The sequence below is a fragment of the Anabrus simplex genome, chromosome 1 (assembly GCF_040414725.1).
Source record: "Anabrus simplex isolate iqAnaSimp1 chromosome 1, ASM4041472v1, whole genome shotgun sequence".
Lineage (NCBI taxonomy): Eukaryota > Metazoa > Arthropoda > Insecta > Orthoptera > Tettigoniidae > Anabrus > Anabrus simplex.
The window spans coordinates 65,134,825-65,149,990 of NC_090265.1; the positions used below are offsets into that span (position 1 = coordinate 65,134,825).

General features: G+C 39.1%; 1 protein-coding gene across 5 annotated transcripts in view; it reads left to right on the forward strand.

Annotated features, from left to right (window-relative positions):
- The window catches only part of AMPdeam (AMP deaminase), a 676,053-nt gene that overhangs the window by 600,831 nt on the left and 60,056 nt on the right, over positions 1–15,166 (forward strand). For all 5 annotated transcript variants that reach the window (XM_067156162.2, XM_067156170.2, XM_067156154.2 and 2 more), the window contains one exon: positions 4,570–4,756. In XM_067156162.2, the coding sequence (XP_067012263.1) occupies positions 4,570–4,756 (187 nt within the window). The remainder of the gene's footprint in view (positions 1–4,569; positions 4,757–15,166) is intronic.

A 15,166-nucleotide genomic window follows, 5' to 3' on the forward strand; every position in this document is an offset into this window, starting at 1 on the left:
TTGATTGATTGAGCAATGTGAAAAATGTTTTCAAACTATATCGAATAGCTATGACTATGTCACGGTTCAAATTCACTCAGAACTTCACTTGATAGTGTTGATTCCATGTAGAACTGCAATTGTTATGACTTACGACATTCAGAATAATAGTCACGTAAAACTTGAAACTTAATTAGCTTCAGTAAAATACGATAACAGGATTTAATGGAAGAGTAATAATAAAGCCCCAACTCCACCTCCAGTACAAGTCAGGAACCGATACTGGCTATAAGTGGACTAATTTGAGTTGACTAACTAATAAATGTTCTCCATGCTAAGGTTTATAAACAGACAGCAATTGCTGAAGGTATGCAGCAGCGTACAGGTTTGGACACCCTGCAGATGGTACCGGTATTGTCTGGATACAAAATGCAGTTGATTTCTAAATACTCAATTCGCTCTTAGGAGCAAGTAATATGTATTGGTTGTTAGTTCTGTGTCCTTTTAATTCAAATACATCCACTTTTTCTTGATCGAGAGTTATTTTCTCTGTGAGTAATACTGCAGTAGTACAAAATATTTAAGCTTGTACGACCATATATAATGCCAATTATTTATTTTTATACTGCCAGAAAGTGCTACTCCATAACCATCATCATTACCAGTCATAGAAATTCCTCATTGAATAATGACCTAGATAAAGTTAGGCCTGTGATGTTTTTCCTAGAGTAAATACAGGAGAGCAACAAGTGTGACAACTACCATAGTTACTATGGCTTTTGACTGAAGTACCGGTACTTAATTCAACTCCCCAGTTTTGACAAGGAAGGAGTGTCTTAGCATGCTTACACTGTGGTAGTATTCGCAGTAGTATTCGCAGCCTTCCACAATACGGGCACTCAGACTCTCTCATCTGTGCAGGGGCATTATTTTATCTATTCAGACGATTGTCGTTCGCCCGGTCGCCTGTCTCCCGCCTGTGGGTGGGGGCAGTAGAATAACACCCACGGCATCCCCTGCCTGTCATATGAAGCGACTAAAAGGGGCCCTAAGGGCTCTGAACTTGGGAGCGTGGGTTGGTGACCACGATGCCTTTAGCTGGGTCCTGACATTGCATTTTCTTACTTGTGCCAGGCTCCTCACTTTCGTCTATCCTATCCGACCTTGGACAACTCTTGTTCTTTTCCGACCCGGACGGTATTAGAGCACTCGAGGCCTAGGGTATTTCATTTTCGCTGCCTTCGTGGCCCTTGTCTTTCTTTGGCCGATACTTTCATTTTTCGAAGTGTCGGATCCCTTCTTCCTCTCTCTCTGAATAGTGTTATATAGAGGATGGTTGCCCAGTTGCACTTCCTCTTAAAAGACTAATTACCACTACCACCACCACCACCACCACCACCACCACCACCACAAGATTTCTTGTATTTTATGAATGTATTATGTACATTTACTCACTCACGTAATGAAAATGGCATTAGAACAATACACTGAGCACTCAGCATGTGAACACTTGACTACCTTACGCTGATAAAGTTCTTCGCAGACTGCAAAGGAACTTGTGGCGCTGAGCATCGTATTGCGGCAAAGTGCTTGGCGGGAGACAGGTTCGCGGCGCAGGCGACCAGGCGAGCAACAATCCCCTGAATAGATAAAATAATGTCCCTGTACTTGGGTTCGACACAGAAGAGCTTTCAAATGCCCCTATAAATAAAAGTGTAGTGGGTTCAGGTCCGAAGAGCGTGGAGGCCAGGAAATTGGTCTACCTCTAGGTATCCATCTGTCACGAAATATGACGGACGAATATGACGAATGACGGACATGTATGCAATACTCCAGGGATACATCAGTGCATCCGGGATTCCATGCGACGGCAGGTTGATGCATGTGTCAAAGCTAACGGAGGACATTTTAAACACTTCATGTAAGAAAGAATTTCATGTGGTGTGCTGGTTATGTTCTGTTTCTGTGTGTTTGCCATAATTAATGCACTATGTAGAGTGGTAGGAAATGAGTTCTAATGTGGAAATAGTGCGTTTCCGCACCCATTTTCTTACTTTGCATGCGAGGAAATGTGTCCAGAAAGTCTGTATCAAAAACATATTCGTAGTCCTGATGTTTATTACCTAAAAATGTTAGAAATATTTATGCATTTATAACCTAAAAATGTATTAAAATATGACAACAAATAACATAATAAAAAACACTTCAAAATTTTTTGTTAAGATTTTCGAAATCTTCAGTACATTATATTGAAAATATACTTTTAAAATCTATCACATTCAATAATAATAACAATAAATAATTAATAATTATTGTTACGGAGTTCTCCGTGGTAGTTAGAGGTGAAAGAAGGTGCTGGGATGAATAGGACTCAATCTACGAAATTAAAGTTAATTTTAAAATTTAACAAGGTTATATTTTTCTTTTCAAGATCAAGAAATAACAAATATAACAGGTACTCAGTAGCCTAACAACAAATCGAGAATGTACAATTACAGTGTTACAGGATTTGTTCTCCGAGAGCCAGACACACCGTTCTTGAGCAGAAAGCCCAAATACAAGATTCGACAAAGGGGCAGAAAACCCCAATCATGCCCAGGAGCACTTGCTCCCAATTACCTAATAAAGCCTCCTCGAGGCACACAAAATCAACTTTTAAGAAAGAGCAAACCCGCTCTCAAAATTCAAGCCTATCAAAGGCCACACCGAACTCCACCTTTAAGCTGTCCTCCAATTACAATAACACAGGGGTAAAAATACCCAACCTACTGAGGCCTATTCAGTGAAGAAACAGGACAATTACATGGCCTCCAAAAATACCAACTTGAGAGGAGGCAAAACTGCACTCCTAATACATTTTGTTTAAAACCTACTTGGCACTAGGCCGTTAATGCAAGGGCTAATCCCATATTAAAGAGGTGACACGATAGGAAAACTTATTACATTTCGAAACGAAGAAAAATGGTTGAGAAAACGTAGTCGCCTCAAGAACAATATGAAAGGGAGCTCGAGAGGGTAGGCACTCTCTATCCCAATTTGTAGTTTAAAGAGATAGAATTTATACCAAGTGTCTTTTACATTTTAAAGGAAAATTACATGATAAAAGTTTCGGACCCGCCCCAAGGGTTAAACTGCTGAGCTAGCAAGAAAGAAGTTATAAGACAGCCATTACCTGGTGGTTGAACTGCTGCCCGAAGAAAGAGGCGCTTCCCGGCCCCTGCTACATAATTTACACACTGATAGATGTTACTGAAGTGGCGCAGAGACCCGAAAATCAGCAGTTTATATACCCTCGCGGAACATTCGAGACCTTTCAGGAATGAGAACACCCGTCCACAAGCCTTTTATTGGACGACCAAAAGATTACATGTCAGAAGTGAAGAAGAAAACCAGGATTGGTGGAAAATTAATTACAGAAATTACTCATTGGTCGAATTCAAAACTGGTGGAAAGTGAAGGGTTATACAGCCAACCTAAACAATGACTGAAAGAAATTTAACAAAGAACAAACTTATGAACACAAAATTTCTCCAAAAACACAGTTCTTTCACTTCGCACTAGGGTGCATAATTGTAGTCCTTCAGTAGTGCCATCTAGAAGAGAATGTTCACACTTCTTACTACAGGCAAAACAAAAATACATCGAAAACGACACCGTTCAGAATACTTCAAAATTTACAAGTGGGGACATCTTCTGAGAAACTAGGGAATTAACACTGTAGTTAAAGTTCAGGCTTCCTCCAGCAGAGGAGTTTCAACTGGCGCAATGTTCGTATTAGCGGAGAGGAGGTGTACCGCCCGGTACAATTATTATTATACAGTATTTTGAATTTATTTAATTACTCAATCCAGAGGTAACTCTTGACTCAGTACAGAATGAAATAAATGCCCCATTTTCATGGGCGATCAGAAAGAATTACAAAAGCAAATGATATACATTTTAAAGTTTTCAAATGACTCAACCTTGACTTGTAACGGGATAAAAAAACGCTCAACATAGCAGGATTGTATTGGGGCATATTTGAAATACGTTAAATTATTAGAGTTAAATTGAGACTCACCTTTCTGTCGCTTTCTACGCATCTGTCTCTTTCCGTACAGCTTACCCTCCTAATTCACATACACATATATTTCTAAGAAAGATAATTGTAAAACATCAGACAACAATTAGGAGATGTGAAAAGTGCATCTTTGAGACGACTGCAAGCACATAAGCGAAAATGGAATAAAAATATTAAAATATGATAAAAATACAAATATTCACGGGGAAATATGACCATAATATTTTAAAAAAACAGAAAGTGACAAAAAAACGTTAAAAAGCCAAGCCATGAAAATGGCATAATGTTATTTACCAGATAAAGTTATGCTTCAGTTGTATTTTCCATGGAAAGAATATAAAGAACAAATATGGCATGTCATAAACATTAGCTTTAATGCAGTTTCATTCCCCTTATTTTCAACTTCTTTTGCCAGTCATGCATATATTTTAGAATATCACCATTGCAGTATATATATATATTACTTTCCATTGCTGACCAGTGTTTTCATTTAAATTTGTTACAACAGCAATGTGTGCATCTTATTCCAGGTTCCACTAGAGGATCTAACTCAGGCTTCACGACTGCTTGTTCAAGCTTTACATATACGGGAGCGTTACATGGCTGTCTCTCATCAGACATTCCCTTCCATCACGTCTCGCTTTCTACGCTCAGTAGATTCAGGAGCTCCTCACATCATAGACGACATCCAACATGAAGACCGCAAAACAATAGAAGGTATTTACACTTTAAACGTATCTGTTTTATAGTCAGAGTTGGAGAGTAATTAAGAGTAAATGTAAACAAATTACTTGTAAAGAATAAGTAGAGGGGGTTTCGATTTCCTCCTTAGCCAGCCTCGAAGTGGTTCTCTGTGGTTTCCCACTTCCCCTGCAGCCAAATGCCAGGATGGTACCTAACTTAAGGCCACAGCTGCTTCCCTCTTCCTTGTCCATCCCTTCCAATCTTCCCATCCCCCACAAGGCTCCTGTTCAGCATAGCAGGTGAGGCCACCTGAGCAAGGCATTGGTCCACCTTACCCCGACCTAAAGTCTCATGCTCCAGGACACTGCCCTTGAGGCGATAGAGGTGGGATCCCTCGCTAAGTCCGAGGGTAAAACCCAACCATGGAGGGTAAACAGATTAATAATAATAATAATAATAATAATAATAATAATAATAATAATAATAATAATAATACATTCTAGTAATCGATATACATCGCATGGAAGAGAACGGGAAATAATTGACCGATGATGAAGATAACTTTTCCAATTCTATACTACAGCAGAACCGGGAGCTTTACTAGTGTTGGACAGCATACTTTCTTACCTCTCCAGTGCCGGGCTGAATGGTTCAGACGGTTGAGACGCAAGGCCTTCTGATCCCGACTTGGCAGGTTTGATCTTGGCTCAGTCCGGTGGTATTTGAAAGTGCTCATATACGTCAGCTTTGTGTCGGTAGATTTACTTGCATGTAAAAGAACTCCTGCGGGACTAAATTAGGCACCTCGGCATCTCCAAAAAATGTAAAAGTAGTTTGTGGAACATAAAGCCAATAGCATTGATTATTGTAACTAAACAAAAATACTTGCCCCTTCTATTGGATGACAATTTGTAACAATAGATTGTACAGGAATTAGATTTTGAAATATTAATTAATAGTTGCTCATATCGCCAGAGGTGCCAATTGAAATATCAGTAGAAATAATAATTATTACTCTATTAATACTTGCCCTACAACTGAATGTTAATTATAACTTGATGACTTCTGTATAAATAAATAAATAAATAAATAAATAAATAAATAAATAAATAAATATGAAAGTAATTTTAATTCCCAATTTATTAAATATTAATTAAATCATATTGTTTGAATTTGACATCACCGTTTTGATTGACTAGAACATTGCACACAACATTCTGAAAGTTTTGTCTCGTGTCAAACCAGATAAATTTTGGTGAATTAGTGACATAAAGGATGCTTGAAAAAAATTCAAGGAACTGAAACCATCAAGGGATGAAATTGGAATTACTTATTGGATGAATTTTATCATTTAGAACTGAAAGTTGACATACATACATACATACATACATTAGTGACCTAGTTGTTATTATTATTATTATTCCAAATTACCAACCTTTACTATTAACACGGTTCTTCATACTCTTACCTGATTTGTCTTTCTCCTTTGATCCTAGTCAAGAAATCACATCCTCAGCCTGAACTAATCCAAACCTATGGTCCAGTCCCACATCCTGCCCCAAGTGTCGAACAATTTGAGCTTCACGTAGCTAGTTCATCAGATGATGATCTGCGTGCTGCAAAAGCTGCTGAGGAATTGTTTCATAGACTAGAATTGAAAGAAAGCCGCAGCGATGCTGAAGTGGATATGGTGTTACTTGACAAGAACTGGCAAGGTAACTAATGTGTAAAGGTGTCTTAATAATTTTATAGTTATTTTGAAAAATATTTTGATAGAATTTAATTGAAATACATTATTTTACCTCAATGTCAATGTTAATAGTTCCAAAGACGTTCCCTTTGGTAACTTTGGTAATTGTGCTCAATGTAATATAAAATATCTTAAAATCAATTAGAAGTGAATATTAAACTTAACATCAAGTATCTTCCTATTTAAAGAACTTTTTATGTATACGCAAGAAATAAACTTTATACAGGACTACAGCTTGATCTCACAGAAGAGAAATTCTTGGGTTAACAGGTGAAATTTCTCATTACCTTGTGTGTATTAGTAACCTGCATGCCTTAGTATAACAGATACTAATTTATAACTTAAGTAAACTTTCCTTGTTCCCCAGATCAGCCTACTTTCCCCTCTCTTCTTTTTGTTGAGATACTTAATGCTCAATACCATTTAATATTCCTTTTATGTAGTGTATGAGTCTCTTCGTAAAATATCAGGCTCTATTTGCTACCTTGTGATATTCTGTAAATATCTGCTAGTTTATGTTCATATTTTCACAATAGTTCAATATATGCATTTTTGGTTCGTGAAATAATTTGTTGCAGCACACCTTGTGGTGGAAACCATGGATCGCCAATCTCGTCGTCACGTGTCGCATATCATGATTAGCTTCCATCCAGGTCCTGTCTTGCATAGCAGATGTTGCATAGAAGTTCTCTGGTATGTTGTTTTTCTTCTCATGCAGATCTTGTATAAGCTGTTTGAAGCTGGTACTAGCTTGAAGTATGAGCTCGCATCTCAGATCCTCTATTAAGAAGGTCTCCCTGGTAAGCTCATAAACTAGCCTCGATCTTGCATTCTGCGGGACTCCTAAAATTCTCTTCAGGTATCTAGCCTTTACTCGCTCCAATTCTTCCAGCTGTTTGTACGTGAGGTATTCAGCCACTAATTCTAGGCCATACGTCAGAACAGGTAGTATCTTTAACCTAAACAAGTCCATAGCTGTGCTGATCGATAGTTGTGTGATGTTCCTGATATCATTCATAGCCCTAGTGGCCGCCACTGCTCTAGATCTTATATGTAAACTGAAACTCTTTCCTGTTGTTTGAATTGTGATACCTAGATATTTAAAATTGTTAGCCCTCTTGAGTAGTTTGCCATTGCATTTGATGTTCTCTGCTTCAGTGAGTCTTCCTCCTTTTCTAAATACTACCAATTCCGTCTTCTCTTCGTTTATCTGGATGTCGTTTCTCTCTGCCCATTCACATAGTGTGTTTAGCGATACTTGCAGTTTATCTATATCTGTCGCTGCGATGGCCATGTCATCAGCGTATATGTATGTGCTTGTTTCTGCCATTCCTTTGGTGACATCGTTCGTGAGAACATTAAACAGGATAGGGCTGAGTGGATCGCCTTGGAGGACACCGTTCGTCTGCGACAGCCAGTCAGATATGCCTATTCCATCATCTGTCTGTATGTAGTTTTCTGCCAGTATATTCGATGTCAGGGTCGTTGTGCTCGTTCTTCCAATTAGTTCCTCCAGTTTATCTATTAATACCTTTCTGTTGACCGTATCGAAGGCTTTTGAGTAATCAACAAAAACCACATATAGTTTTCCTTTTGGTCTTTCTATCGTCTGTTTTATTTGTTCCAACAGGTTTTCTACTGCCAGAGTCGTGGACCTTCCCTTTCTAAAACCAAACTGTTCCTCTGGTAGAAGGGGTTCTAGCTTCTCTGCCAGCCTTTTGGCGAGGATTCCTGTTAGGAGTTTCAGTAATGTAGATTCCAACGCTATTCCTCTATACGCGTTTGGGTTCTCTGTGTCTCCTTTTCCCTTGTATAATAGCTTGATTGTTGACTTTCTCCATTCGTCTGGTATACTTCCTAATTCTAAACATTTATTTAGAAGGGAGGTCCATATCGGTAAGTATTCTTGTGCTGTCTGCTTTAAGTGTTCACTTCTTATTCCATCTACTCCTGGTACTCTGTTATTCCTCATTTTCTGTATCGCTTTCGCAATTTCATCCGTGGTGAAGATCTCATCAGCTTGTGGAGTCATAGGTGTCTTAATCATGGGTCTTGTTTCTTTTGAGCAAATTACTATTCTTATATGATCTATCCATGTTTCCATAGGTATGTTGGGCTGTATTTTCTGCCCTTTTGGCCTCAGAGCTCGGTAGGGGTCTTCTTCTGCCTCCTCTACCATTTTCTTATGTTCTTTTTCCAGGTGTTGCTTTTTCTTCTTTTTTATTAGGTCCTTGTATTTCTTTCGTTCTCGTTGGTATTCTTCGGTGGTTGCGCTTGCCATTTGTCCTCTAGTTTTATGTAGTGTTTTCAGTGTCAATTTTCTTTGTTCATAACATTCTGTGTCGAACCATGGCCTCGCCTTCCTATTTGAATCTTGTGTGGTGGCCCCACTTATTATAGTTGATTTCAGCCATGTAGCGGCCTCATCAATATTTCCTGCTCTTATTGCTCTTTCAACCTTATCTTTTTCTTTCATTTTCCCTTTAATTTTTTCCATGTCCAGGGTCTTGCCAAATGTTATATTTCGTCTTTCTTCTAATTTGCTACTTCTACCGTTTTCTATATTTAATTGTACTGGAATGTGTTTACGGATGACTGCTGCTTCTTTTTTCACTGTGGTGGCAAGGTGTTTTGATCTAAAGCCCTTTGTGATTATTAGGTCTATTGTGCTAGCTCCGTTATGCCCTATGTATGTCCAGTCCTCCTGTCTGTTGTGTATTGTAAAGCCTTCATTTGTTAGATATTCCATTACTTCTTTGCATTTTCTATCTTGCCTATTTATTGCGCAATTCAGATCTCCCGCAATGATTATCTTATCCATACTTCTATGATCCAAGGCCATCCCTAGTTTATCTATTATGTCTGTCGCGGTGTGATCTGGATTAAAGTAGACTGCTACTATAACTCCAATTCTTGTCCTGACAACCAGCATGTTTTCTTCTCTTAATAGTAGTTTGAAGGGGGCCAGTTGTGGTTTGATGATGCATAGCACACCGCCCGCTGGTCTTCCTCTTCTCACACACTGTATCGCATAGGCATGAAAATTGTAGAATTCTGGGATGTTCAGTTCTGTGTCCTCTTTTACCACTGTCTCTGTGAGTACTCCAATGTCATAATCAGCCATGATATTTCTCGGAAGTAGGCTCAAGACTCCCCTCAGGCCTTCTACGTTCCATGTTATTATATTAGTCCCTGGTTGCCGGGCCTCTGAACTTCCAGGGTTGCCGAACCAAATGACGAATGTGTGTGTGAGTTGTGCTTGGAATTCTGTGATAGATACCATATTGTAAAATGCAGGAATAGACAGAAATCCATCGTAGCTTATAGCAAAGAAAAGTAATGTGTATGTAATGTAATGGTATTCTGCACGGCATGTGCGCATTTTTCAATAATAATATATGCATTTTTAGTGTTGTAATTATGTTACATAAATTATAATTTAGTTGTTAATGTTTTATATCAAATTGTACCATTTATCATAAAATATATTTTTCTTCTTAGGCACATTGGTGTAGATTATTAGGAATTTACAACACATTTAAACCACATGAAGTTATCACTCTGTGACTGTAATCTAGGAAAGACCATTCATTATCTAATTTTAAAATTCTGTAATTTGTTTAGTCACTTTTAAACTTGCGATTTCATCCCCAGATGTTCAGTTTAAAGAAACTTGTACAACACCTGTACACTGCACCAATTCTAGTGCAAAATCTCCAACCAATCATACAGAACTGATAGGGGAATAAGAAAAATAATCGGTGACACAACCAGGAAATTCATCACAAGAAGATGAAGAGATGTATTGTTTCATGGTTTCCCAGTATATTTATAAATTACAAATAATTACAGTTGTGTGAAGGAATTATAAAAGGTACATACTTTGTGTTTGTATGTTCATAAACAGCAAACTACACCATAGCTGAGTGCTGAAGTAATAAATAGAGACTAACAAGTAACAAATCAAATCATTTACAGAAATATACAATCATGAAGGGAAGACTTCTGAATGAGGAGACAAGGACAAATATGAAAACACAAAATGTTATTCTGTATAGACTAATAAATAAGTTACAAGATTGTTAGAAACAGCAAACTGACCTCGATGATGTTGTGAGATGGACAGTAGGCAATGATATGTTGATAAACAGGGTTAAAAGTCAGGTTGTGAGTTTCACAAATAGGAAAAGTCCTCTCAGTTTTAATTACTGCATTGATGGGGTGAAAGTTCCTTTTGGGGATCATTGTAAGCACCTAGGTATTAATATAAGGAAAGATCTTCATTGGTGTAATCACATAAATGGGACTGTAAATAAAGGGTACCGATCTCTGCGCATGGTTATGAGGGTGTTTAGGGGTTGTAGTAAGGATGTAAAGGAGAGTGCATATAAGTCTCTGGTAAGACCCCAACTAGAGTATGGTTCCAGTGTATGGGACCCCCACCAGGATTACTTGATTCAAGGACAGGAAAAATTCCTAGAAAAGCAGCTCGATTTGTTCTGGGTGATTTCCGATAAGAGTAGCGTTACAAAAATGTTGAAAAGTTTGGGTTGGGAAGACTTGGGAGAAAGAAGACTAGCTGCTCGACCAAGTGGTATGTTCAAGGCTGTCAGTGGGGAGTTGGCGTGGAATGACATTAGTAGACAAATAAGTTTGAGTGGTGTCTTTAAAAGTAGGAAAGATCACAATATGAAGATGAAGTTGGAATTCAAGAGGACAAATTGGGGCAAATTTTTGTTCATAGAAAGTAGAGTAGTAACTTACCAAGGGAAATGTTCAATAAATTTCCAGTTTCTTTGCAGTCATAAGAAAAGGCTAGCAAAACAACAGATAATGAATCTGCCACCTGGGTGATTGCCCTAAATGCAGATCACTAGTGATTGATTGAAGGACAAAGACAATTTCCAACATTTTGCTGACTGAAATGTAACATACTACTCACAAAGGTGAAATAATTCTGAACTGCGTTGTTCACCTCAGCATTGTTAAGTGGGTGAAACATTTGCTGCTTCCTCTACTAAAGTACTCTTCCAATGAAGGGTTAATCTCAAAATGATTAAGTTGTGGAATATTCTTCAAACGATGAATCACAATGGAAGGATGGTGATGATGACGGAATTCTTCTTCTTCTTCTTCTTCTTCTTCTTCTTCTTCTTCTTCTCAAATAATTTACTACAACAATACCAGACAGCTACCAGTTTTCAGTAATAAATTTGACAGTGCTGCTTCCTACATGGCAGGATGTGGCAAACTCAGGGTCCACTTGTACGATTCCTGGTGTATTGGTTTACTGCTAGTAAGGTATAAAGCTATTAATAAATTGGCCAATACACTCAAACTGGAGGGTCTTCAGTGTTAAGTACAGTACAGTACTGTACATTTCACATTTCATCAGGCTTGATGTCTGAACCTGTAGCATAATGGTTATTATAATCACCAAAAAGTTGATAGGTAGGGGGTTCGAATACTGCCTTTGATTTTTTTTTACTGTAAGAAAATTATTTCAGTGTATTATTTGCATTGGATTGAATACCAGTCCAACAAATTTAATATGTGCTTATGAGACTTCCTCCTGCAATAATATTCTAAAAGAGACCTAAGGAATAACATTTCTTCAATTTCTCAAGCATCATAATTCGCTTGATGCCGATATCCATACCTACAGCAACTCCAATACGTATTACATACATAATACGTTGTATCTAAGTATTTTTATCTTGAAAGATAATGCTGAAACTTCAAACCACAGCAAAAGCAAAGTAACCGGGTGAGTTGGCCGTGCAGTTAGGAGCGCGCAGCCGTGAGCTCGAATCCGGGAGATAGTGGGTTCAAACCCCACTGTCGGCAGTCCTGAAGATTATTTTCCGTGGTTTCCCATTTTCACATCAAGCGAATGCTGGGCTGTACCTTAATTAAGGCCACGGCCACTTCCTTCCCATTCCTAGGCTTTTCCTATCTCATTGTCACCATAAGACCTATCTGTGTCGTGCGACGTAAAGCAAAAAAACAAAAAAAAGCTTGCATTTGGGAAATAGTGGGTTCAAACTTCACTATTGGCAGCCCTGAAGATGGTTTTCCATGGTTTTCCATTTTCACACTAGGCATATGCTAGATCTGTACCTTAATGAAGACCTATCTGTGTCAATGCAAAGTATAGTATCTTGTAAAAAAAATGTAAAAAGGCAAAGTAACGAGAGTAACTAGCTTAGCCGCTTCCTTCCTACACTGATGCAGCAACCTGGGTTTGGGCCAGCTCCTCGGAATGAGGAACCAAATTATTGTGTAAAAGTACACAGTTCAAAAAAATTAGGGGAAAATGTTTTTGAACGTATGCCAGGCTCCACAAAACAATACCTCACACCCAGGTATATTACCAACAAAACCTTTATTCTTTACCATTGAAGTATACAAAAGAACATCGATGGATTTGTATTCATTTTCAGAACACAAACAGAAATGTCCAAATACAGGTGAAAACAAAGTGATATAACAGTCCTCCAGGTGGATTTTTATCACAGTTGGAGAGCTTCAGTATGGTGTATGTCCTCTACGAGCATTTGTCACAGCTTGGCACCTACGTGGCCTGCTCTGTACAAGTCGACGGAGGTCACATTGCGGTATCAGGTCCCATTCTTCAATGAGAGCCTGTTCATGGTCTTGGAGAGTCTGTGGTGGAAAAGGACACCCATGAACACTTCTGTCGAGCCTATCCCACACATACTCGATGGGATTAAGGTTGGAACTCGCTGCTGGCCATTCCATCTCTTGAACATCCAGTTCTCGCAAGACAGCTCTGGTAATGCATGCTACATGAGCCCTGGCATTGTCATGCATGAGTATGAATTCAGGGCCAACACCGAATGCAGCAACCAATACATGCTGTAACAGTATCCGCTCGATGTACCCCGCAGCAGTAAGATTACCATGAACGATGACAAGATCTGTACGGTCATCAATACTAATGCCACCCCACACCATCACAAAACCTTGTCCGAATCGGTCACCTTGCTGGACAACATTTGGGATGTACTGCTCACCACAGCGTCTCCATACACATTGCATGCTGTGTCGGAGGCGGGGGAAATCCGGACTCGTCTGTGAACAACACAGATCTCCATTGGCGAAGTTGCCAGTAAACATGGGTACGGGCAAACAGAAGGCGATCTGCGTGATACTGCTGCGTTAAACGGGGCGCTCAAACAGGGCGTCTGAGTCATAAGGACACTTCTCTTAACCTGTTCCTTACTGTCTGGTCAGACACCGTGTCTCCAGTGACTCTCCTGAGGTCTTGTTGCAGTTCTCTGGTAGTTGCTGAACGATGTCACAACACACAGATGTTCAGATATCGGTCATCCTGTAGGGTTGTCATGCATCCACCACCTTGTCCAACCCTCCTTGTGAACTGGCCTGTCTCACTGTAGCGATTCCACAAGCGGTGAATAACTGACGGAGAGACATTGACATCCACAGCAACACTACAAAATGTCCATCCTTCGTGGGTCAAAGTGACGGTCCTTGTGACTTGAACCTCGTTAAGATGCCTCATGGGATGTGCTAGTTGACGTACAACATGCTCAGATGACCACACTCGCAACAACACACGGACGCACCGCTGTTCACTTTGTTTTCAGGGGTCACCTGACAATTTAATGCATGGCTACACCTACAGATGGAGTATAACTTCGATTTGACATACCCTGAGTAGCTAAGGTCTCAAGGTATGCTGTATGACATTGGAACACCATCTACCAAATTAACATTCACATACCAGACATTACAAAACCTGTTCCCCAATTTTTTTGAACTGTGTATTTCAATTATTTTTTGCCTCAGTTGAGTTCTCTAACCACCTGAGTTTCCTGTGAGAGTGTAACATTCAATATTAACACCATGAAATCTGTACCACTGACACAAGAGGAAAACGTACTCTTTGATTTTTACTTATAGTGGTCAAGGATGAAATAACTTAAAAACTACACAGAGTGGTAAATATATCTGACCAGAAACCATTTGCTAAACAATATGGTAAACAATATTTTGATGCATGACATGTGCTGAAATCAGTTCACAATAACTTTAAAAAATGTGCTATAATTTTAAGTTTAAGGAATAAAACACTTCTTGGGACCACATACAATTTTGCAATATTAACAAACCTTACATTTGCACCAAAAATTAAAGAACACCTTGCTCACCTCTGCAGTTGTGTTTTGCACATCTTCCTAACTGTATTGACAGGACCAGGGGCGTCTCGTCTGAAGGATCAGATGAGCACATGAACACCATGGGAATCCCAAAACTCTTGAAATTTACGCGTTATTGTATAATGAGAGCAAGATTTTCTTTACATTGAGAACGTATTTACAAAGTTGTAAGTGCCGATTCACTTTCCATTTCCATTTGAATCGCGCCACGCCAGCCGATCACAACCCTGTTTTGAACTACAAATTTCAGCGTATTGCATAGCTAGAGCTTGAAGGGGCAATGCTCTGGGTATGGTGAATATGATCACACGGCACTGACTACTTAATATGCATTTGATGGCTGCTTCATATCGAGCAGGCAGTGGATTACAGATCGCTGATCCGCTTCCAATGCCTTAACTAAAAGTTATTTTCAAATCCCAAAGATAGGAGCACGTATTGCAAAGTCTGTGGCAGTGGTTAATGCACAGAGCTGTTACCCCAGAGTGG